General features: G+C 45.4%; 1 protein-coding gene and 1 long non-coding RNA gene across 3 annotated transcripts; one reads left to right on the forward strand and one right to left on the reverse strand.

Moving 5' to 3' along the window:
- Positions 1–9738: 9738 nt before the first annotated feature.
- On the reverse strand, positions 9739–12363 carry LOC120650429 (zealexin A1 synthase-like). Of its 2 annotated transcripts, none has more exons than XM_039927571.1 (2): positions 11267–12363; positions 9739–10650 (listed from the first exon to the last, which is right to left on the reverse strand). In XM_039927571.1, exons 1-2 carry the CDS (start codon positions 12252–12254, stop codon positions 10142–10144), a joined length of 1497 nt encoding a protein of 498 aa, XP_039783505.1. In that variant the 5' UTR covers positions 12255–12363; the 3' UTR covers positions 9739–10141. The 2 variants fall into 2 exon arrangements, with proteins under 2 accessions (XP_039783505.1, XP_039783504.1); XM_039927570.1 differs by having other exon boundaries at positions 11271–12357.
- On the forward strand, positions 12169–16042 carry LOC120650430. The gene is made up of 2 exons (XR_005665600.1): positions 12169–12272; positions 15763–16042. It is a non-coding gene; the product is annotated as an uncharacterized LOC120650430 (long non-coding RNA).
- The last annotated feature ends 8755 nt before the right edge of the window (positions 16043–24797 follow it).

Genomic DNA, 24797 nt, shown 5'->3' on the forward strand with positions numbered 1-24797 from the left:
ACCACCATCTGTCAACTGGGATGACGACCTAGATGATTTCATGCCATGATCTATAACATATGATATTCATCGGTTGAAGATGTATTCGCATTTAGTATTGTTAATGTTGTATTATGCTTGTATGTATGTCTCGTACCTAACTTGCATTCACTGAATATGTACATAATGTCGAGTTTGAATCGTACTTAGTCGTAATGGAGCATCGAAGCATAAACATACCATCTATCGTATGTAATGGGAAATATGAGAGTGATCAGAGGTGAACGTTGAAGTGTATAAATAAGCGGTCCACAACTATCTCATTACAAATAAATATCAGAGATACAAACATCGGATATATCTAACCACCCCTAAGGCGTCGGACCCACTTAGTCCTCTGCTGGGCACGGACATGGCCCTTGGAGTAGGTGTGACGATCCGGAGACCTCACCTGTCGCTCAGGACGCAAAGAGGGCTGCGGTGTCTGCTGCTGAGAGATCCCAAGTGGTGCTCCTCTTAGCTGTGAATACCCCAAGACATCGGGGTCACCGTGCGCTCCAGGTGAGTCTGGAGTCAAACTGTCGAGTTCGTCTAAGGTGACGCCCTCGTTATCTGGAACGAACGTACTCAAAACAAACCCCGCGTAACATATAAACATAAACCAACATATGTTGCGTGATAAATTAGTGAGTGTATTGAGAGAGTGTTTTGTACCAGGTTGAAAGGAGGAAGAAGGTCTGGCGCCCGCATCGGGGTAGAATTCTACGCATAAAATGCGGATGTTAGCTTACGCTCGTGTCTTTCGTCATGACATGTAGAAACCGAAATACGAAACATAAACTAACCTGTGTAGGCCGGTATCTGTGGCCCCGGTACCATCCCTGGATATGGTCCGCCAACTGGTGGTGCCCCTCTAAACATTCCAGTATGGCCGAACGCAGTAGCTGGATCGTATCCTGTTTGTGATATTAGTAAATATGTAGCAACACTTGATCTAATTTTAAAGAGATATCTACGTTACCTGCAGTTGTGTAGTACTGAGACGTCGGCCGGTGCACGGTCGCCGGACACGGGAACGATGACGAGGCCTGGGACGACTCGTGGCTGTCTTCATACTACACACGGCTTCCCAAGTTGTGCAGTACTGAACGCAACTGGTCACGCTGCCTCGACCATGCCTCTGTCTGCTCAAACTGGGTCATTGGGATCCGGCACGTACCCTCGTCAGGTAAGTCGAGCAGTCCGTCTCCATCATGTTGCAAAGGCGAAACTACATCTATTGAGTAAAGGAACAATTAGTAACACATGAATTATCTTATGAATATATATATATATATATATATATATATATATATATATATATATATATATATGCAAATATGATCAAGAGACTCACCACGCCAGCTAGTGCCTCCATGTGGTGCCGGGCATAGCCATCCTGAGGCCTCGCCTGGTGTGTCTGCGTGTGAGTGTCAACATAAACCAGACGAGCCCGAGTTCGGGGTAAGTACCAGGTGAGGTAAGCCCTAAAGGAGCTGTCTGTGTGTGGTCCTGTTGGATGGACCAAGTGCTCGTCTGCCTATTCCCATTGGTCCACCCACGGCTGCATTTTGTTGAGCCAATCAGCAGAGCACGGCAAGCCACTCCTTGACAACCTATAAAAGTGGACCACGAAGAATCGTTAGAATTGACACGAATGTATGAGCCAAGTTCATTCATAATTACCTGTGGTCCTGGCGACTGACACGCTCCAACGCGGTGGGCACCGGAAACTCCTGGCGCTGCCCAAACTGTCTCCTGACTCTCCAGGGGCAATATGCCTCAACCGCGATGTCGTAAACCAGGACGGCTGTAGTAAGCCACAGGCTCGCATTCGCGGAGTAGTGCGAAGACAGGCCTGCTGGTGCACGGGTAGCCACAGCCTCTGGGCTGTAAGGCTCCCAGACAACGTCCTCGGGCGTCAGCATGTCGAGCTCCGAAACAAACTCAAGATATGCGCGTCTAACCAGCGCATGCGCCCAGGACCTGTGCAGTCCGAATAAGTAAAATTAAAAGTGCGCTAATGCATCATGTAACAATAAATAACAAAATTAGATTTATTGCGAACGTACCTGACGCCAGTTCCAGAGAGTTCCCATAGTGGGCCTGTCGTCCTCCTCGTCGCCGTACATTGCCTCGTGGTAAGGCTCGTGGTTGACGATGGGCCGACCAACGGCTAGCCTCTCGTACGACCAAAGTTGCAGCAGTAGTGGGCACCCCGTCAGCATAGCGTTCCCATGTGTCTTCCTGTAGCCGTCGCAGAATCCACAGTAAGTGGCTGCAAGTACCGCCTCACCCCAGCTGTAGGGCGGTACGTCCTCGTCCCCATCCGCAATCTCCTGTGCATACGGAAGGAGAATCCTGTCGACCGAGTTGCCATGAGTGTTGTTGAACATGATGTAACCAAACAACCAAAGTAGGTACGCCTCCAGCGATCTGGTCACACTGTATTCGTCGGGATCCGCAGCCAACAGGGTAGGCTGCATAAACAATTAAGATTAATGGTTTCAACTGACAATGCAACATGTGAATTGTAACAATTAAACTTAAATATGCAATGAATACGTACTGTAAACTATAGGAACCAGGTCTTCGAAGGACCTGCTGCTCGCGGGTGCGGGTTGATCGGACCTGCTTCTTCCACGCGGTCAACCAGGGCAAAACGGGCCTCCAGGTCATCCTTCCACGAGGCCGCCATACATGCACCCATATATGATGAACTCAACAATTTCCACAAGAGGAAAGGCACGACAAGAATGCATAACCATATTGAAATACTCTGCATAGTTCGTTGTCTGAATACCATACTATATTCCATTGGTATCATAAATAAATGACCATTTCTCCTTAGGTGCACCTCGAATCCAGTGTGAAAATGGCTTCTCAATTGAATCTTTAGCCTCTGCAGCCTGACTCGTGCTTGTTCCTGATGCCCTTACTTTTACTTGCTCTGCAGTCAACTGATCAAGCATCTGCCATAATGCATTAAATTTTCTCTGTTGATTTTGGGTGCACAACCTCTTAAATATGTTCTTAAGATCCTTGTTCTTGAAGTGGTCATAGAAGTTTGCACCCATATGCCTAATGCATCACCTGTTTTGGACATCGGGCCACAATGGAGGCATTGTCGCAGTTCCACGTTGCAATTTTAGTATTGATTGTAGCAGACCTGCATGCCTATCACTAATAAGGCACACATCTGGACGTGCAACAACAACATGAACCTTCACTCGTTCAAGGAACCAATACCAACTGTCTAAGTTCTCATTCTCAACAAATGCAAATGCGAGCAGAACTATTTGGTTGTTGCAATCTATCCCGATTGCGGTGAGTATCTGACCTTTATACCTTCCAGTCAGAAATGTGCAATCAATGCAGATCACCGGAAGACAACACTGAAATACCCTAACACAGGCACCTAGGCAAAAGAAGGCTCATTGCAGAATGCTTTGCCCCCTAGTCACGGCTGGTACGAGGTATGTGTCATAAAAGCTTCCAGGATTTCTAGAAGTAACCTGGGATAACATACGAGGTAGGTTATTATATGATGCCTCGTATGTGCCGAACCGCATCTCGAACACCTTTTGTTTAGCCCGCTATGCCTTCAAATAACTAATGGTGTACTGGTAAGTCTGCTCAATGTGTCGAACAATCATTTTTGGCTCATAATTTAGGTTGTCCATAATCAACCCATATATTTGCTTTGCAATAAAGTCGCATGATATATTGCGATGCGAGGGAAGAACTTCTGATAGCAAACAAGTGTGCTCTGTCACAATGGAACATTTCCAGTTCGACTTCCATTTTCCCTTGAATGCATGTACTCGCCATGGACATCCATCATTCACACACTTTACCTCATATTTTTTACTGCCAGACTTTACGACTCTAAATTCTCGTTTCAATGATATTGCCCATAGTCTCCAGCATCTTTTACGGCTTCAATGTTTGGATATGTGGCACCTTGCACTACCCCATTCCCTCTGTATTCCTACTCCTGATTTCGTACGTCTTCTACGACATGATTGCCAAAACCATGCTCCTTCCACTCTTTTGGCAATGAGTACTGCTCGTCATCAGATGAGCCCTCATATTCTTCCATCTCCATTGCGATTTGGTCTTCTACCTCCATCTCGTCCACAATGCTATGTATCCTCTCTCCCTCATCAGCAAGGCCCTATGGTCCGATGTTTTGGTTCTCTATATCTTCTGACTCATCTTGCTCAACATAGTTGGTCTCTCTTCGAATACTCGAAGTTGCTTGATCTACACCATGTTAGATTTCATTTTGTGTCTTCTCCCGGGTTTGAACAAGAATGTTCAGAGGCCACCCACGCTCTAGAGCTGCTTGCATGTACTTCTGCCAGTCATCAGTGCTGTGTATCATCATTAATTCCCATAAATCACTTTCTACCTCCCAATTAACAAGAGACTGGACGGTCATCACATGTGTTAACGGATCAACACGGAACCCACGCTGCAGCCACTTACATATGGAATCAAAACTCCTTTCCAGAGGTTTATCTATGGCGCTAGATGTGCACTTAAAGGCAGAAAGGTCTACTCCATTTGGCCCATACAAACTATTGTAGTCACCAAAAAATACTTGAAACTGCATCTTGCTCGACATATCTGTATATCACAGAATACTTATCGAGTTATACTCTTTACTTCACTACCTTATTCAATAATCCGTAAAAATTAAGTATGCATTTCAACTACAACATATAAGTATTCATAATTACGTGATGACACTCAAATTCTATACTGCATATGCGAAATTCTATTCTAAATCGTAATTAATTTATAAACACCTCTCTAATAGTACTGCAATTGTAATAATAAATGCGTAGTACTAATTTTCTTAACTAATTTACTACTACATAACTAAAGTATCATTAAACTCCTACTTAAATGGTTCTACTATCGCACTAATTAAATTAAATTACTCTATAATATCAATGGAAAAATATATAAGTTAAATGTACTTACCTGCAGATCACAAGTGCGCAATCCGGCAGGGCTTCGCCGCTTCCCTTCTCCTCACCCCTATCTTTTTTTTCTGGATTTTTGGTGGAATTTTTGGGCTCAAATGAGGAGGGAATGAGGGTCAAGGGCTTATATAAGGGGCAGAGCCGGTCGCCCGATGGGGGGAGGGGGGGGGGGCGACAGGCCCCCCGTGTCGCCCGTGGGTGGGGCCCCCAGTCGCCCGGGGGTGGCGACAGGCCCCCTTGCCCCCACGCGCCCCCGGTCAGGGACCTCTTTGCAAATTTGAAGAAAAAAAATATATTAAAGTCCTGTCGCCCCTGGGGCGGGCGACCGGGATATATTTTCGAAATTTTTCGAAACGGACATATATTTTTGAAATTTTGATTTTTTAAATATAAAAAAGAAAAAATCGCATGTTCTTGCATGCTCTTTTGGGCTATCTACACTGAAGCTACAATTCTTTGGGAAGGGAAGAAGTCGTCGCCGCTTCAGGCGGCCTGCAAGGCCCAACGAAGAGCACCACGGTGAGAACAAAAACTTTTGCTTATTTAATGCATTTTGGGAAGGGATGATATAGTTTCTTTAGCCACGCTCTTAATTATTTATTAGAGTAAATTGGTTACTTGACCTTAAAAATGGTTGGGCTTAGTTTTTTTTTGTCTCTTTTCGATTGGACTTTGCTGTCTGGCTAAGAAACCAAATGAATTTCAATTTGGGGTCAGATAGCAAAGTTCAAATAAAAAAGACCAAGAGACAGCCCAACTCTTTTTAGGGTCAAGAAACAATTTTACTCATATTTGTATGCAGGGGCGGCCTTTTTTCTTAGAAGGCCATGGGAGAGGATTGCCCACGCAGTTTGCTGCCAGGGAGGGGGGTGGTCGGGATGGGGGCGGGCTTGGGTTTGGAGAGAAATATTAATTATTTTTTCATGTAGTACTATATGATTACACCATTGCGTTTAAAAATGAGGGGTTGGTGAAGGTTAGAATGACTTACAATTTGAAATGGAGGAAGTATTGTATTTGCATAGCGCTCACAACCTAGCACACCACAATTTAGGCGCATAACAAGTTTTTTAGTCAATCTTCTGGTTTCTTATCATCCCACGTTTTCAGCTGTAGGAATGCGAAGTTTGGCGGTGCAATATAATGCTGCAATCAATGTGTGAGTGCCGTGTCCATACCCAACGCTCACTGACTCTAGATTGGTCCGGGGGTCGAAAGAAGAAGATCCTGCCTCTCCTACCACCATCGCCGTCCTCCAGCTGGAGGTTTGCCGTTTTCGCCTTCTCGATCAGCTGAAAGAACGGGACGGGATAGGGTAGGATGTACTCGTAGCCTCGTAGGGGAGTGCCACTCCCCACTGTGCAGTCTGATGCTGGCGGTTCTGGGATTCGGTCCAAAATGACTGAATTTCATCAAATTTCACCCATTTCGGTTAGGACCGAAACGAAACCAAAAGAATAAAAAAATTCAACCAAAGTAGAACTTTTCTACTATCATTAAGATCTATACCACCCCATATACCCTTCTAGCTACAAAGATATGAATGAACTTTAGTTATATAATTCTTTCAGACTCTTCAATGAATGCATAAACATCGTGTTTTCACCATCATTCTCCTAAGCTCCTCACAATATCTCCTTTCTGTCCCATTATCTTAGGGTAGGATGTACTCTGATGCTGGCGGTTCTGGAATTCGGTCCGAAATGATTGAATTTCATCTAATTACACCCATTTTGGTTAGGACCGAAACAATAAAAAAAATCAACCAAAGTAAAATTTTTCTACTATCATTAAGATCTATACCACCCTATATACCCTTCTAGCTATAAAGATATGAATGAACTTTAGTTGTATCATTCTTTTAGCCTCTTCAACTTTGTAACAACCGACGAACACATAAACATCGTTCTCCTAAGCTCCTCACAATATCACCCTTCTGTCCCACTATCTTCTCTAGGAGTACTCAATCCTAAATCTCTATATAAACGTAACCAAATTTTATATAAAAATGAATTTGTTGACCGGTCAAACAATCGAATTCCGGTCAAATTTTTTGAAATTCACCCATCTCAGTTAGGATCAAAATTTTTCGCATTTCGAATCCCAAAACCTATTTGCTAGGAGAGTGCTCTCACCGTCTCAGGTCACTGTCCCCTGGATCGTGTGGCGCGGCGAGCCTGTCCACCAGAGCAGGTACGTGTTAGTATTGATCTCCACCGGGCCAGTCTAACGACTGGGCCAACCTTGACTCGCGTCCTGATCGGGGACGCCCAGCCCAAGATGAGGCTGGTGGGCCCCCGTCGCGCAGCCCTATAAAGTGGAGGTGGGATTAGAGGCTCAGGTAACGAGGTTTGCCGCCGCTACAGTTTCCCACCGTCCAAACCCTAACCCGATCTAGAGAGGGGGGCCATCAGCGACGGGAAGCACCACTGTGCCGCGCCGTCACCGCCACCGGCGCCACCATCCACGCTGTCAACCGCCTCGACTTCGAACCTCTCCGGCCTGACCACGACTCCGCCGTCGGCATTCTGGACATCGCCGTCGGGTCGTCTTCGACCATTGATGGTATGTTCTTCAAGAACCAGTGAATACACCCACTGATCTACTCCTAGGCGATCCAACAAGTCTAACAGTACGTACAGTCGCACGGCACCTGCAACGAACGGAACAAGCTAAGGCCCCGGATTCATCAGGGATCCATAACTAATTTGGATTGAATTATTATAATAAAACATGCCTTAGCTTGTAGAGTTCTCCAAGCAAGGAGAAGTTCCAATGTTTCTACCTTGACTCTGAACTAATTAATGTACGTGCATGGGCTTGGTCGATCTTTCATCGTTTTCCACGGACCTATTATATGTCCACTTCAAAGACATCAGCGCGCGGTTCGGACTTGGGCACTTGGCGCATGACAAATCGCTCTCTCGCTTCGTAGGGGCAGTTGGCGACTTTGATTGATTCATATATACTCCCTCCGTTTCAAATTATAAGACATTCCAATAATTTTGGAGAGTCAATGTTTTTTATATTTAACCAAATTCATATAATAGAATAATAGCATTTATTATATAAACTAAGTATCTTAGATTCTTTATTAGTTATATTTTCATAATACATCCGTTTGATATCATAAATCTTTATATTTCTCTTTATAATCTTGATCAAACTCGAGATTGCTTTGACTCTTCAAGATTTTTGGGATGTCTTATAATTTGGAACGGAGGGAGTAATATACTACCTCCATCTCAGAATACATCTATTTTTAGATTTTCTTTGAGTAAGAATTTTTTGAACTTTGATCGTAATGGTAAAAAAATTATAAAGATTGACACCACAAAAATGATATTAGTTTATTCATAGTGAAACCAACTATCACAACATGTAATATTTTATTTTTAAAAATAATTATAAGATATTATTGGTCAAAGATGAAAATATCTGATTTTGATCAAATCAAAAAATTATTATATTTTAGGACGGAGATAGTAATAAGGACATCTGCATCGGCGATCCGAGACGAGTGGAGAAAAAGGAGCCACGCACGCGTACTTTCTTTTTTTTTCCGAACAAAATCGGGGGGGGGGGGGGGGGGGATCCCCACCTGCTGTTTGCCTCTTGGTTATTCGGTCCATATGATGGTGTTGGGAAATTTGCATTGTGTCAAAATGAGATGGGAGGGAAACTTCATTGTTTCCGCTGCTTGCAACCGCTACTCTATGGTCCACTACGGGAGGCACACCGCAAAGGCTCTATTACACACGGCAACATCTCTGCCGTGTATAACACTCAACAACTAGCTCACGGCAAGCTACCGGATGAGGATGGCTCGGTCGTCCGTGCCTGCCTGCATTGTGAAATATTGAAATGTAGAGGAGAGCACTACTACAGATTCAGCCTTTTGTCCCGATTCCAAATTGACTTTTGTCCCGATTTTGGAACCGGGACAAGGCTTCCGAGGCTTTTGTCTCGGGTGGCAGAACCGGGACAAAAAATGCTTGACGTTAAAAAAAATTTTACAGACCACGGGATTCAATCCCAAGATCTCTTACCTAGCGCATGGTTTCCTTACCAACTCACCTAAGTAATATACGTGACTTTGTATAGAATAACTTCCTTTTGAACTATTACGTGGAGGGGCCTTTTGTCCGGGTTGATAACACCAACCGGAATAAAAGGGACCTTTTGTCCGGGTTGGTGGCTCCACCCGGGACAAAAAGCCCCTGTCCCCCACGTTGGCCCGGTTAGCCGTTGGACCCGGGACAAATGGCCTAGAACAAAAGCCTATTCTGTAGTAGTGGAGCTGAGCACTTTTATCTGCTGCTTGATGGTGGTCACGAGAGAACGGAACCCCGATCCTTGGGCACACTATGTAAGTGAGGTAATGCTTCTTCCATCGTTGGTCAAGGATTCAACGCTTCTCAGGCTTTTGGGAATTCCTTTGTCGCACTATTGTAAGAAAGGGATCACGCGAGGCTAAGAGATCCCGAGTTCGAATCCTTGCACCATACACGTGTGTATTTTGTGTGACTTATGACATATTTCATGTGAAAAAATCACCCAAGTTTAAAATATTTTTTAGGCTCCACGTTTTGGTACCGGGTGGAATTACCACCTGGTAAATGTACTAAAGAATTCTTTTAGTACTGGGTGGTGCACCCGACATTAGTGCCCGAGACTTTAGTCTCGGCTGTGCAGTGCTAGTTGCAAAACCGGTACTGATGGCCAGTTTTCCAGTAATGTCACTCAAGTTGTCTTTTTTTTTTCTTTTGTCACAAGGTACACTAATGATCACATCTTTACACACACACACATATATATATATATATATATATATATATATATATATGTAATTTCACACTAACATTGATTTATTTACTCTAACTCTAACTCTAAAAGTGCACTTATTTTGGGAAAGGAGGGAGTACAAACCAAACCCTTGCGGACTATTGTTCTAGCTAGCAAGATCAGCTAAATTAAGTGATACTACACACACAGACAGCGATCTAGGGGGTGAACATCAGTACGCGCATGGGATCCGTGGCGTAGCGCGCAGCACGAGCTTGGACTTCCTCTTCACGGTGATGCCAAGCACCTCGCCCATCTCAAGCTCCTCCCCTCCCTCCGGGAGCTCACAGTCGAAGTGGTAGAGCAGCCCCGCGAGCGCCACCTCCATGTTGGCCAGTCCGAGCGCCGCGCCGGCGCACATCCGCCGGCCGGCGCCGAAGGGGATGAACTCGAAGTCGGCGCCCCTGAAGTCCACGCCGCCGCCGGGCCCCTCGAACCTCTCCGGCCTGAACTCCTCCGGGCTCTCCCAGTAGCTCGGGTCCCTCGCGATCGCCCACGCGTTGACGAGCACCTTGGTGCCCCTGGGCACGTCGTAGCCCATCACCCGGCACGCCTCCCGGCACTCTCGCGGGAGCAGGAACGGGACGGGGATGTGCAGGCGCAGCGTCTCCTTCACCACCAGGGGCAGGTAGCGGAGCTTCTCCATGTCGGCCTCGGTCAGCTTGCGCTGGCCCTTGAAGGCCTCTCGCAGCTCCGCTTGAGCTTTCTGCATCACTCGTGGGTTCCTTGTCAGCTCCGCCAGTGCCCATTCCAGTGTTGTTGCTGAGGTCTCGCTCCCCGCCGCAAAAATTTCCTAGGGCCGCATAGTATTTATTAGTAACAGGATTCCTTAGTAAAATCTTCAAATTACCTTACGTATGATTAAAGTCCAGATAAACCGCAAATTAATTATTTTGGTTCTTCACTTTACTCTACAACTAAGACATTTAGTATATTTTCACAAGATTTATCTTTTTGTTTCACTAGCATAAGTGAAATTTAAGTTTAAATTTTCTGAGTATAGAGCGGAAACTATAACTTATTTTTAAAAGTACATTATTAAATTTTTATCATAATTTTAATAGGCAAGAACATCTCATAATAATAAATTAATCATGTGATACAAATTGTGCCAAAAATAATGATGTATTATTCATAATATTTTTCAACATAACTTATGCCGTGTATTGTTGCCTAACAAAATTTAAATTAAATCAGACAAAAAAACAAATCTTATTATGGGTATAAAACTATAAATTGACCTTGTTATCAAAGTATAAACTGAACGAAAATAGTATATTGGGTTATTCAGATTTTTTTTTGGCGATACTAATAAGGGGGTAATTTAGTCTTTCCCCTTTATTATTAGGTGCTATTTGTTGCTGTTGTCATCTAATCGCAATAATAGAGGGATTAGAATCGTGTGGTACCAACCAAGACGACGGTGGTGATGACGTGTGTGGTAAGCGGGCCCTGCGCGTCGCCGTCTCTCTCCAGCCGCAGCAGCACGGCCAGCAGGTGGTTGTTGTCGCCGTCTTCGTCGTCATCGTCCTGCTCCTCGCGTCCCCCGTCGACGGACGACTGCTCGCGGATGATCTCGGCCACGATGTCGCGCACGGCCCGGTTGCAGCGCTGGGCCTCCCGCAGCCCGCGGCTGAGCCAGCGCACCAGCGGCGACGACGGGTAGAGGTCGGTCAGGTTGAAGCCGGAGGTGAGCATCACGGCCGTGTTGAGTTCGCGCAGGAACTCGTCGCACCGCGGGAACCTGCCGCCGACGGCCGACCGCACCACGATGTCGTCCATGGCGCGGCAGATCCTCTCGCCGACGTCGACCACCGCGGAGCCGCCCTGGGCGTGGGCGGCGGCGCAGGAGGCGGCGACGGAGCGGAGCAGGCCCGCGGCCTCCTCCTCCCGGATGCGGCGGAAGGACCGGACGCGGCGCGGGGAGAGGAGCTCGAGCACGCAGATCCGCCGGAGCTGGCGCCACAGGTCGCCGTAGGGGGAGAAGAGGATGTCGCGGCCGCCGTCGCCGAACACGGCCAGCGTCGGCGTCAGACTCCGGCTCGCGAACGCGGCGTCGTGGGTCCTCATCACCTCCCTGGCCGCCTCGGCCGAGGACACCACCAGCGTGGGCACGGCGCCGAGGCGGAGCATCATGAGCGGGCCGTGCCGGGCGGACAGGTCCCGCAGGGCGCGGTGCGCGAGGCCGCCGTGCGGGGACAGGAGGAGGTGGGGGAGGCTGCCGATGAGCGGCAGCTGCCACGGCCCCGGGGGCAGGCGCAGCGGCGGCTTCTTCCCGGGCTGCGACGACGGCGACGCCAGGGCGTAGCTCCTGGCGACGAGCTTGATCATGAGGAAGAGGGGTAGCAGGAGCAGCAGGCCAAGCAGCGGCAGCGTCGTCGCCGTCGCCTCCATCATTGTCCGGCGAGTGCGATGGTGAGTCCGACTCGAGCTGTATGTCGCTGAATCTTCGTATTGATTGGAGACGTACAGCTGCAACTGCGACGCGTCTGTACTCTGGATTGCTTTTTTTTTTTTGCAAAATAGACATCCTGGTCCCTCAACTTTCCACCAAAGGTCAAGTTGGTCCCTCAACTTTAAAATATGCCAATCCAGTCCTTCAACTTTTGTTTTTAGGTCAAGTCCATCCCTTAACTTTCAAAACGGTTAATCTAGTCCCTCAAGTTTTATTTTTGGATCTGGTCCATCTCTCGGGAGCTCATTTTATAAATATCTAAATATGTTTAACATCTTCTGCATACTTTTATGTGTATGTTTGTTACAAAGATTGACGGCTACTTCTTTTTAACTATATGGTAAGTCTAGAGTAAGCATTCATATTAAGTTTGTCAAAAATAGTTAGCTTGCAGAAGTCCGAATAATCATGCAAATTACCGAGTTTGAACTTAATTGGAAATATATTTCTTAAAAAATAATTGGTCTAAGCAGATAAGTAAAGTGGACAATTGGGCATAAAAAGTTAGTGACTTAGATTGATTAAGCACATAACCCAAAATAGATACAATAGATATAAAGCATTAATATAAGCTGCTTGAGAAATTATGGTGCTTCAAAATAGTGAAATGAATATAAAAATAGAATTTGAGGGATTACTTTGGTCAAAAAATTGAAGGACTAAATTGGCCGATTTAAAAGTTAAGGGATGAATATGACCTAAAAACGAAATTTTAGGAACTAGATTGGCCAATTTGAAAGTTGAGGGACTAACTTGACCCTCGTTGGAAAGTTGAGAGATATTTTGCTTTTTTTTCCGTACGTAAGGACTTTCGTTTTCATCTTGAATGCGGTTGGTTGGGAGGATCGATATGGGCAACAACAACAACACGCTATAAGCTCGGTGCACGTTTCAATGCAGCGCCCATATAAAGTGTTGTTTAGCGACCCAAAGATAAAAAAATTGCATGATATTTCCTCCTCACCAAATTTTGTTATTTTAGCTAGCGTTTATAGATAAGGTCCTATTTGGCAGGGTTTTTTGCAGTGGCTCCAGCTCCGGCTCCTGGAGGAGCCTTGCCAAATGTTTTATATGAGAAGAACAGAGGGAGCCGAAGCCGTTTTGAAGAAGCCACAAATTGTGACTTCTCCAAAACGGTACTTTGAAGCTTTTTAGGAGGAGTCTTGCCAAACGCCCTCTAAATATATCATATATCTATGCACATAGTGAAACTAAAATCTATTTACTTTAAAAAGTCAAAATAACCAATTATTTAAAACAGACCGAGCATTTTATCTAAAAATCAATTTTGTACGTGACATGCAGCAATCGTCCTCCATCTATCCCTGTTTGCTCAAAGCATATGGATGCCTAATATTTTAACCAACTCAGATCCTGGGTTCGACTTCCAATGGGAGTGAATATTTAAGGATTTAATGGCGTTGTGCTTTTCAGTGGTAGATGACATTTTCATCGACAGCGAGACGTCTGTGGTGATTTTATCAATCTCGAGAATTTGCTGGCTTAGTCTTCGATGATGCTCTTAGGGGGTTTGCATAAGTGTATTCATAGATGTGACTATGCCTGCATTAATCTAAAAACAACAACAAATAGTGTAGCCAGATATAGGAGAGATTTATGCCAAGATGGATCTTATATTGTTTATCAGAGTTAGCCGACCCCACCTGAAATTTGTAAATTTGTAAATCACTTTTAAGATCTAAGCATGTACTACTACACTTTGACCCTATAACACCCTGATGATGTCTTTGGCTGGAGTGCTGGACACGTCCCTGATCTAGGCATGTCCAATCCTATAAATAATTGGAAAATAGGAAAAATGGAGGAAGTTTAGAGAATTTGAATCCTATAAGAAATTTATTATGATTCTACCACCCTTCAGAATGGTTGCTATGTCAACAACAACAACAATAGACTGAACGGTGAGGCAGCTGCACCTATTGACGAGTTGGCAAGGCGGCATGATGCTTTAGGTCTAAGCCAGTTCACCACCCCGCTATAACCAAGTGCTTCAGCCCCAGTGCTACAGAGAGCTCTAGCACCAACACCAGCTCCTCGCCAACACCGGCGATGCACTTCTGACATGTCATTGGTACGGTGTAGTGCACGTCTCTACACCGGACATCCGATGACTCAAATGTATAGCAAGCGCAACATAACCTTTGTCACAAGCTTGGGCTTTGAAATGATGAGCGAGGCTGAACCAACTGAGGCTGCACTTAGCTTCATGAGTTTATTGGCATCCATGTTCAATGACCCCCTACCACTAGATGTGACTGCTGCTCTAACTTGATGTTCAACCTCAATGATGATGGGGCCGAGGCGCGCGACAATTGTTTGGAGGAGGGGGACTAAACTTTAGTCCCCGTCCTATCGGATATTTGGACACCAATTAAAAGTATTAAATATAAGCTAATTATAAAACCAATTGCATAAATGGAGACTAATTGATGAGAGAAATTCATTAACCCAAATTAATCCATCACTAGCTCATGCTACCCATACACATGATGCAACAGTCAAGCGGCAACAGACAATAATGTTAGAATTATGGAGTTTGAGGTAGCTAAGTGTTGGAGTAGTGGCTTGGTGTTTTGAGTGATGCGTCATGTGGTTGTCAAGTTGTGCTTGATAGTGAATTGTTGTTTTTTTTCCCTTCTCTATTGTTGTATTGTCCAATCTAAACTTTAATTTTTTAATATAATCGGTAGCTTTCCTAGCTCTCTCGCCTGTTTTGTTAAAAAAATCATTTTGAAGGATTCTGCCATAGATCATACGCCTTATGGATAGACTGCGTCATGTGATTAGACCTTATGGAAAGTTTCCTCAAATCATTCTCTTCGGCCAATTTCTTTGCACAATCTAAATGGCCATTCTGCCATTGTCCTATGTTTCTTCATTCGATAGGACCAAATTATATTTTATTTTTGTGTTTTGAGAACCTTGCATTATACTCACTCTGGCCTGGCCTAAAATGTAAGGCGTTTTGGTTTGTTCTAAGTTAATATTCTAAATTTAACCGAGTTTATAGAAAAGAGTAATAATATTTTGAATATCAAACGAGAATAATTAAATTCATTATGAAATATAGTTTCATAGTTTACTTATTTGATATGTTAGATACTAACATTCTTCAATATAAATTTAATTAAATTTAGACTACTTTAATTTAGAACAAAGTAAAATATTTTGCATTTCACAATGGAGGGAAGTAAACAAGATCTAAACGTTTTGGGCGCTCGTGGAATCAGTACGAGTTGTCCAACTTTGCGTGTCTTCTCGGTTTTCACGTGTGAAAACATGTGAGAAGATAAAAAAAAATTGCGTAGTTAGTTGCATCCCTATAACGTCTCTGTAATGAAAAAATAATGCTATTCACACTAGCTCAGCATTCCCATCAGTGGCGGTTTTTTATGGAAGAATAATGACAGTACATTATTCCTTTTTCAGCAAAGATTAGTGGCGGTGTTTGCCACCACTCATCACCAGTGGTGAGCACTTGCAGCAAATTGTGGTTGCAACCAACTCGACTTTTCATTTAATTTGAAGGTGATGGTGATTTGCTAATAAAGTGGCTCTGTCTATTTCCTCTCAACATGGATGTCCTATTTTCTGGATTTATTTTAAAAATAATTGTTGTTGTTATGTCATGTATAAGTGATCGATGTATTCATCGATGACGAGACGTGCGTGTTACATTCATCAATCCCAAATAGTAGGACATTTATTATTTTTATAATTGTTACCAAGAAGCGTGAAACTAAAATGAGACTCCTCAATTGAGAGACTTTGAGTTTCATGTACACAACTCCTATTCGTGTCATTCTGATGGAACATTTAAATGATATATTAAAATATGAAGCCGTAAAGTGAAACTTTACCCGGAGAGATCTAGTTTCTTTCATCAACTCAATGATCAATAGATGACATGCCATTCTTGAAAATCAAGCAATTAAATCTTGCATTGAGAAAAACCTAATTCGCCGTCCTTTTGTAACGTCTCCGAGTACTTGTTACGCACAAGTGCATCAGAGGGGGCAATCAAGCTCTCCAACGATCAACTCCTCGACTACCTTCGAACAAGCCAAACGGTTTGCGTTTCTCCACACAATTTACGATCATAAGAGTTGTAAGAGATATCTAAAGAAGCATCATAACAAAGAGAAACATAACCAATTATTTTACATATTTACAAAAGTATCGGTTATCACATCATTGACGACATCAGACTACAAATCTAGGTTCCCTACTATGGTAGGCTATTGGCTCTACTTCTTGCAGGCATCCATTGAATTATACAACAGTGCAATCTCCGGACCCTCCGCTAGATGCTTAATATTTAGCCTCGGGTAGAATGACCTGAGGAGTCCAAGTACGCGTCTGGCCACATGTAGGGAAACGGGTAGGCTACGCTAGCATCACTACCGCATATACCCAAGATACTTGTGAGTAAAAGATCATAGATCGTTACCACTAGACGCGCAGCGCAGCGGAAGAAGTCGCACGTCGATATAGAGGAAGTAGTCGCTCACGTCCCACGAACCGAGCTCCTCGTCCTTGATCCCAACAGCCGATCAGCGCAGCAGTCACAGCAGCGCCTCCACGGAGTCCACACGTACGGGGATGAAACACCGGGCGTCAGTGTGCTAGCACCGCACACACGACATGGGCGGCGGCCGAGAGGGGGGGGGGACGGCTAGGGAGGTGGCGCGGCTCACAGGTTGTCTCGCCCCCTAGCCCCTCCCTCGTATATATAGGGCGTACTAATGAGCTTCTATCTCATAGGCTCATTAGTAATCCTAATCCCTCTTGGATCAATATCCTCTTGTGCCTTTAAACCGTATTGTGATGATGGACTCTTGGGCATATCACCAACACAACATACTTGGAGGTCCTAGACATATATCTTTCAATCTGGGCAGGTACACCTTACGAGCACTCTAACACCGCTCTAGAGTTGATAACACCCGGCTGAGGGGGATCCAACATGTCAATGACTACTCGTGCCGCAACCTCCAAGTCATGAATCTTCTTATCCTTACGCTCTTTATCTCGATTTAGCTTCTGGATGGTAACCATGTTTTGTAAAATACTCATGTACAATTAGAACTAGTCGGCACAGATGGAAACTATTCGAATAGTGCTCGAGAAGGACTTCTAGACTAATATCGATCTAAGGTTTTATGTAATCATGTCCCGGAGACTATATAAGCACGGGCAGGGACCCCTCCAAAGCATATACCCATCTCAGTTGATACAAACCACCTAACAGGACATAGGGTATTACATTATTCGTGCTCCAAATTTGTCTAAACCTTGTGTTGTTTGCACCATCGTGTTCTTGATCTTGGCGATTGTCTACCAACAATCTACTACCTTAGCGTATCCCTAGGTAGGCTTGAAGGTAGAACACCGACAACCACACTTGCCTCACGATATTTTGAAAAAACAATTTTTATACTAATAATTATTTTCAACTACTAGAAATAAATATTTTAACAACACCAATAAATGATTGTTTTTTACGAATAAAAAATTAAAAATGATGAACAAATAATAATGTTCTTATAGGATAAATATTGAACATAGAGAACATTTGATTGAATAGGATAAATAATGGAAAATAAATATCGTGAATAAATGAGTCAACATCATCAGTCGACACGAAAACAATCAATTTGGCATTATGAAAAATTAGTTACATGCTTATAAATAATTATACATGAAGAACTATAAGCATATATGCGTACCATATGAGTCGGTAGGGAAAACAAATCAGTCAGCTTTTTTTTTCTCCCTAGCACACACACGTAGTGCATATGCTTCGGGAGATTTTTTTTTTTAAAATTGCACATACGATGTATACTTATTCTATAAGAGTCAACAAAACATACTTGCCACAAACAAACTAAATCAAAATGAAATAGTTCAAGAATAATATTTGCAATAAGAAAAAAGTAAAACATATCTACATGGTGAAGCGTCCACTTATAAGAGAAGACTTAAATGTGATACAAATATAAGTCCCAGGAGGCTGATAACACATTTATTACATCAGATGGTACATCACCGTACAACTCTACGCGATAATGGGTAGTGAAGTGCCACTATCGCGAGGATAACAACTAAAACCCACACAACGACATTAAGTACGAAGAGGTCATCAGAGTCTTGCGCTATACGGAGCTTCCTGCTGGTGACCCTATCCACAGACAAAGTTGGGTGTAGGACAGAACCCCTACTCAACGTCTTCGGGAACAAAGTCTGGATCTTTCTCTGTAAAAATTAAGAATGGAGTGAGTACAAACGTACTCAGCAAGTCCAACCACACCCACGGATGGAGTATAAACAGAATATAATGCACAGGGTAAACCAAGGATAAGGCTAGAGTTTATTTCGCGGAAAGCTAATTTTATGCATGGGTTTATTTGAAAAGATTTTTCTTAAAGCAGTCTTTTATCACCGTATGGGGTTGATCCACACAGGATCCCAGTTTTAAATTGCTACCGGACTCCTCGTCCGCCGTAGCACACGGCACAGCTGCCGGACACTTTTCCAAAACCACTCACGCCAACCCATCCATTTCCAGAAGAAACACTAGTTGTGTGACCAAACCATAACTCGCCCAGTACCGTGGGCACGACTATTCGAATAGATTTTAACTCTGCAGAGGTGTGCAACTTTACCCACAAGCGGGGTACCACAGTACGATCACCTTAGTGTCGGTGCAGATCCCAACAAAGCCATTACCCACCTTAGCTAGACCTGCCTAGCCACCACGGGATCCACCAAGGGGTCGTCGACCTATCACCGAGGTTTAACCGGGGCATAAGTCACACAGAGCTTATCCCTTCTCCTTGATCACCTGTTGCTCTCAGCTCTCCTGATGGCTATCAGACTAACTAGTGGGATTTATGCTAAGCCGTCGCCCATACAACGGTCGAGTGTTTTGCACGATAGTGGAGTTAGCCAAGATGACACACCAACTCGGTCCTTAATTGTGACAAGATGGATATCTCCCTTCCTTGCTCAACCACACAGATACGAGCACACCATTTGTCAAATCACACAGAAGTGCCATCCATCCCGTCTAAACTCGTCTTTCGAAAATTCCACATTCTCCCTTCCCACACACACTCACACATTTTCTTTTTATAAAACAAGTTGTACCGTATTTAAGGTCCTAAGCGTTCTAGCAGCGATTAACGTCCAAACAAGTCACATTCAGACATTAATCTAGGTGGTCAAGAAATGGTTATAACAAATCAAGGGGTGGCTATCCAACCATGTTTTCAGCAGTCAAAACATATGCAATTTTGCAAAACAGGCAAATAGGTTGTGTTTATAAAACTAGGACAAAACATGCATCAAAGGATGAGATTGAACTTGCCGTTCTCAAAACCTTCCAGGAAGTCCTGATCAAGGTACTGTCCTTTGGGTTCGGGGTTGCGGAACTAGTCCTCATTCACTTACTCGCAGTACTGCTCGTCGACGGGTTCTTCTTTGTTCACACCGTGATCTACGACGCACACAAGTAAGCACACAATCAAGAAAGAGAAACAAAGGTTTATCGCTGAGCTCGAATCGGAAACAATTAAGATATGGGGATAGGAGTAATATTTTTGGGTGGTTTTCTAATGGCATGGCTAAAATTATATTAGAAATGGTGTGGTAAAGTTTCAGGTCGATCGAAGGATTTTTGGCGCATGAAATGATAGGCTTAAGAGGGGTTTAGGGTTAAATAAGGATTCAGGGACCTGTTTGTAATTATTTTGGAAAAGAAAGGACTTGGTTGCAATTTCTAGAAATACACGGGTTACTCTGAAAATGGGCAAGGGTTTATTTAGAATTAAGTTTACACGGTGGAGGGGTTTATTCTTTAAAAGGGAAAAGAAGGAGGTCTCTTTTGGAAAAAGATCTAAAGGGAAAAGGGTTCATAAAAGAAAAGAAAGAAAGGCAGGGGCCTAAAGGCAAAATCGCCTTTCTTCCTCCTCTCCCCCGCGACCAAAACAGAGGAGGGGGAGGGGGCGACGGCGGCGCCGGTTCCCGGCGAGCCAGGGCTAGGCGGCGGTCATGGAGGGGGCAAAGGCACGAGGGGGGCGAGGGCTTTTGATTCCCCCTCCTATCTCGGGCTAGGGCGAAGCGAGGCTGCGGCGCCACGAGGGCCGGTGGGCGGCGAACGGCGGCGCTGTGGGGCGTGGCGGCGGCCAGGGCTAGGGGGGAAATGATGAGGGGAGCGAGGGCATCCTAGTGCCCTTCTCACCTTGGGCTGGGATGGAGCGAGAAGGTGCGCCCACGGTGGCCAGCGGTCGACGGCGAGAGCTGTGTGTGGCGGCGGCGCTGGGAGCTTGGGGAGGCGGCTAGCGGTGGCGGGGTGAGTGGTGGTGGTGGTGGGCGACGTCGAGGCCTATTTATAGACGTTGGAAGGCGGTGGGGAGGAGGGGCGCCGGTGGTGGCCGGTGAGCTAGTCGGGGCGGCCTTAATGGCGGCGGGACCGGCGGTGGCGCTGTGCTGCGCTGGTGTCGAGGCGAGCACAGGCGATGAGATGGCTCGGACAGAGGCCGAGCGGCGCGCCGGGCACTGCAGGCGTGTGGGGCGCGTGGGTGCAGTGCGCGCGTGTGCGTGGGCAGGGCACAGGAACGGCCGGCGGCGAAGGCGGGCACAGGAAGGCGGTGGCGGGGCTGATCAGCAGGCGGCGCGGCGAGCATCGGGGTCGCGTGGAACGCGTGCGGCGCACAGGGCGCGCGCGGGCGAGCGGGTGTTGCGGCGTGCGCGGCTCGGTGCGCCGAGCGCGGCGAGCGCGTGAGTGCGCAGCAGCGGCTCGCGCGGCGCGAGAAGAGGGAGGCAGCGGCGGTGCGTGCGCGCGCGCGCACGGCCCAGGGTGGGTGCTCGGCGCGGCTGGGTGCACGGGTCAGGGGGGCGTGCGTGCGTGGGCAGGGAAGGCGGGGCGTGCGGGCTGAGCGCGCTCGGCGCGCCGCGCGTGCGGGGGAGGAGAGAAGCAGGAAGAGGAGAAGGAAGGAGGAGGGAAAAGAAAAAAAAGAAAAAGGAGAAAAGAAAATGAAGAAAAAGAAAAAGGGAGAGAGAGAGCACGCCGGCGGGATTCGCGGTCGGCGGTCGCGCGCGGGAGACAGGCAGCCGAGCGGCGCGGGATGGGACGGCGGCGAGGAAAAAGAGGGAGGGGTACGGTCGGCGGAAAAAGATTTTGCAAATCGACGAGTGGTTTAGAGGGTGGTGGTGAGTTGCTGCTGCCCGTTTAACCTGTTGCGGTCGCGTCGCTGTTCGTCAGAAGCATGCCGCGGAGATCGTTTAATTTTTGATGTGCTCGCGAGCAACAGATCGAGCCCTTTCTGTCCGCATGGAGCTGCCGTCTTCCTGGCTCCCTCCAAATGCCCCGAGCGCGTCCACGTCCCGCGCGCTACGGGCCAATGCGCGATACGCCCCCGTTGCCATTTGTCTGCACGAATCTCTTTTCGAACTCGTTCAAATGTAATTAGTGACGTCCACTCGATCGATCTGCAGTTCTGCACCATGCCCATGGCGACCAGCTGGGTCGCGGGACGCAACAATGGCTGGGCAGGAAGGCACGCAGATCCAGCGTGCCCCACCAAGAAGAAGAATGGCCGGGCAGCGCCGGATTTTTCTCTCTGGTCAGATGCAGCAGCAGTACTGTCGACGGGAATACGCGGAACCGCCGGTGGGTTCCGAATCCGGTGCCTTTCTCGGACCTGAGGAGGTTGGTGTCCGTGGCGCGCACGGTCTGGTTGGTTGATTTCATTTATGTTGGAACCAACTGCTAATTGATGAAAATGTTATTTTTTTATACTAATATATTTTATTTTTAGATTACAAAGTACAACTCAGACATTCACAATACACATACACTCACATTCTTATGAATACACGTACACAAATCATATCCTATGAGCATCTTCGAAGACTGAGTCGACAAATTCTCAAGATTGACTAAGTCACCAAAGGCATCTCGCTGTCGACGGGAACGTCGTCTACCACTAAATGCGCAACGCCGTTAAATTTTAGAATATTCACTCACATGAGAAGTCGAAATCAAGACCTGAGATGCTACCGAGGCTCTTGTAACTACTAAATTAGACTACACGCCCTTTCGCTAATACTAGTTTTTATATACGTAAGTGCTAATGTGATGGACAACACTTCAGTTGAGATTTAAAAATTTTAGTATGTATATGAGTACAACGATGTACTAAAGTTTAGCAGACCCGTTCAAACCGGGCAGGAAAGGCAGCAGCAATGCAGCATGGGTCGTTTCCCTCTCGCTCCAGCAGCGAGCAGCCGCAGCACTAGCAGCACGTTCATGTTCTTATTCAGGCAGCACGTGGCCCAACAGCTTGGACCAGCGGTGGTGTTTTCCATCCTTCTCGACTGCCTGTGTTTAGTTACGCGAAAAATTAACAAAATTTTTCTGACGCACATCACATCGAATTTTACGATACATACATAAAATATTAAATGTAGTTAAAAAATATAACTAATTGTACAGTTTGGTTGTAAATGACAAGACGAATCTTTTGAGACTAATTACTCCATTGTTGGACAATAGTTGCCAAATAAAACCGAAACGTACTACAACTTTTTCACAAATTTTCGCAAACTAAACACACCCGGGTCGTTTCTGGGCAATGGCGACCGAAGGAGTTTGGTCCAGAATCCCGATCGATTTTTCGGCGAGGAGGAAGCGGAGGAGTTTTTTCTTTCTTTATTTCTCTCGTTTTTGAGCCGGGACAAGGAGATGAGTTTTCCATTAGCCTATCGCTGCTGGATCGATGATGGCTGCCTGCATGGCTGCACCTGCGAGATCCCTTTGTCCGTTTTAGTTGAGAGGATCAGAAGACTGGAAGCGAATCTTGCGACGTCACGGACTCGTGGTCGTGGCTCGCTGTGCCACGCGGGTACACGGACCGGGTCGTTGCCGCCTCGCCACAAGCTACTGCGTGTCCGCGTCCACGTGTAAATAATGTGCTGATCTTCTTTTTTTTTTGACTCATGCTCTGCTCATTCTTTATTCACCCAATGGGACAGCGGAATCACGACCCACGAGACGTGTTGCAAAGTGTTATCTTGCCATCAACTTAATTTCTCCATATAACTCGCAAGTGTTTCCAGACCAAGAGAAGGAAATAAGCACAAGAGGATGATAAAAAGGCTCAAATAGTCGGGTTTGCCTTGCGTTGTCCTATACTCCTATTGGTTCATCAGGAGGTCCTGTACTTCACCTGGCCTCTTATAAATGGTGGACCATGTTTGCAAGCTTCACACTAAAATCCGGTGAAACATTAACAAAAGTACAAATGAATTATTTACTTTATCCCATCATTTAAATTTTTTCCCTAAACCATCCGGCACCATTTGGTTCTCGTCCAAGCTCGTCTGTATCAACGCTGAGGCGAAAGTCGCCTCTTCATCAACGTTTTCCATTTATCACCATGGTGACGATACTATCGTGACCAGGTTTTGGCGAAAAAAAGCTGTCCGTATCTTACATGTGTTTCACACAGGTTATTTCTACACCATATATTGCATATGAATGATGAGCAGATGATTTGACGATGACTATTAAAGCGCGGCTTAATCGAAGATTTTCTGTAGACTCGCTCTATAGATGTAATTAACCAGACACACCTAATAGGCTTTGGGAATCACGGAAATATGCAATCTCTACAAGTTAGATTTCTCCTTAAGCATCGACGCAGAAGACAGAAGAAGACGATCTGTCGCAAGTCATGTATTCATGAATTTTGTAAAAGATCGAAATTAACGAAATATATATTCTGGCAAATGTGTGCATGTGTTTCTTGTGGCAAATTTATTATTTCCTTGTCTTCGTTTTATTTTCAGGAACGAGTTGGTTTCTACTTGGAGAGGAAAATGAATTTTCATGAGGATATTATAGGCCTGTATTTGTGGCTGATTTTTCGTGATGTGGTTCGCTATTATGGAAACAATGATGGAGACCTAGGCCCTATTTGGATCCAGGTGCTAAAAATTAGCACCTCCACATTTAGTCCATTTTAGCTCCAATGGATCCAAACAGGTGGAACTATTTGGGGTTAAAGTGAATTAGCACTCCCAAAAAAATTAGCACCTCCAAGGGGTGCTTATTAGGGTTATTTCTGTTTGGGCCCCACTGAATAGTTACTTTTTCCTCACCCCATGCATAGCCAATGATTGTGATATATATTTAGTCCTCAAATTAGTTCATGGATCCAAACAACTCTAGAGGCTAAATTTTATAGAGCTAATTGATGAACAAAACTTTAATTCTCAAATTAGCCCAAGGGTTAAAGATCCAAACAGGGCCCTGGTGGTATAATCATTTTTGTTGATGTCGCTGCCTCGAATTCCCGCCACGAAAAGAGATCCCACGAAAATATTATTTTATTCATGGTGCCTGACTCGAGGGAACTTTTGTGAGAGTTAGACGTCAAAGATTGAAATTTCTGTGGTCT

The sequence above is a fragment of the Panicum virgatum genome, chromosome 9K (assembly GCF_016808335.1).
Source record: "Panicum virgatum strain AP13 chromosome 9K, P.virgatum_v5, whole genome shotgun sequence".
In the NCBI taxonomy this organism is placed as follows: domain Eukaryota; kingdom Viridiplantae; phylum Streptophyta; class Magnoliopsida; order Poales; family Poaceae; genus Panicum; species Panicum virgatum.

Excerpts from the sequence above, each read along its gene's own strand:
- LOC120650429 (XM_039927570.1), bottom strand. The coding sequence starts at position 12,254 with ATGATGGAGGCGACGGCGACGACGCTGCCGCTGCTTGGCCTGCTGCTC. Across the intron at positions 10,651-11,270 it reads TCATCACCACCGTCGTCTTG|GAAATTTTTGCGGCGGGGAG; the intron begins GTTGGTACCACA and ends ATGCGGCCCTAG.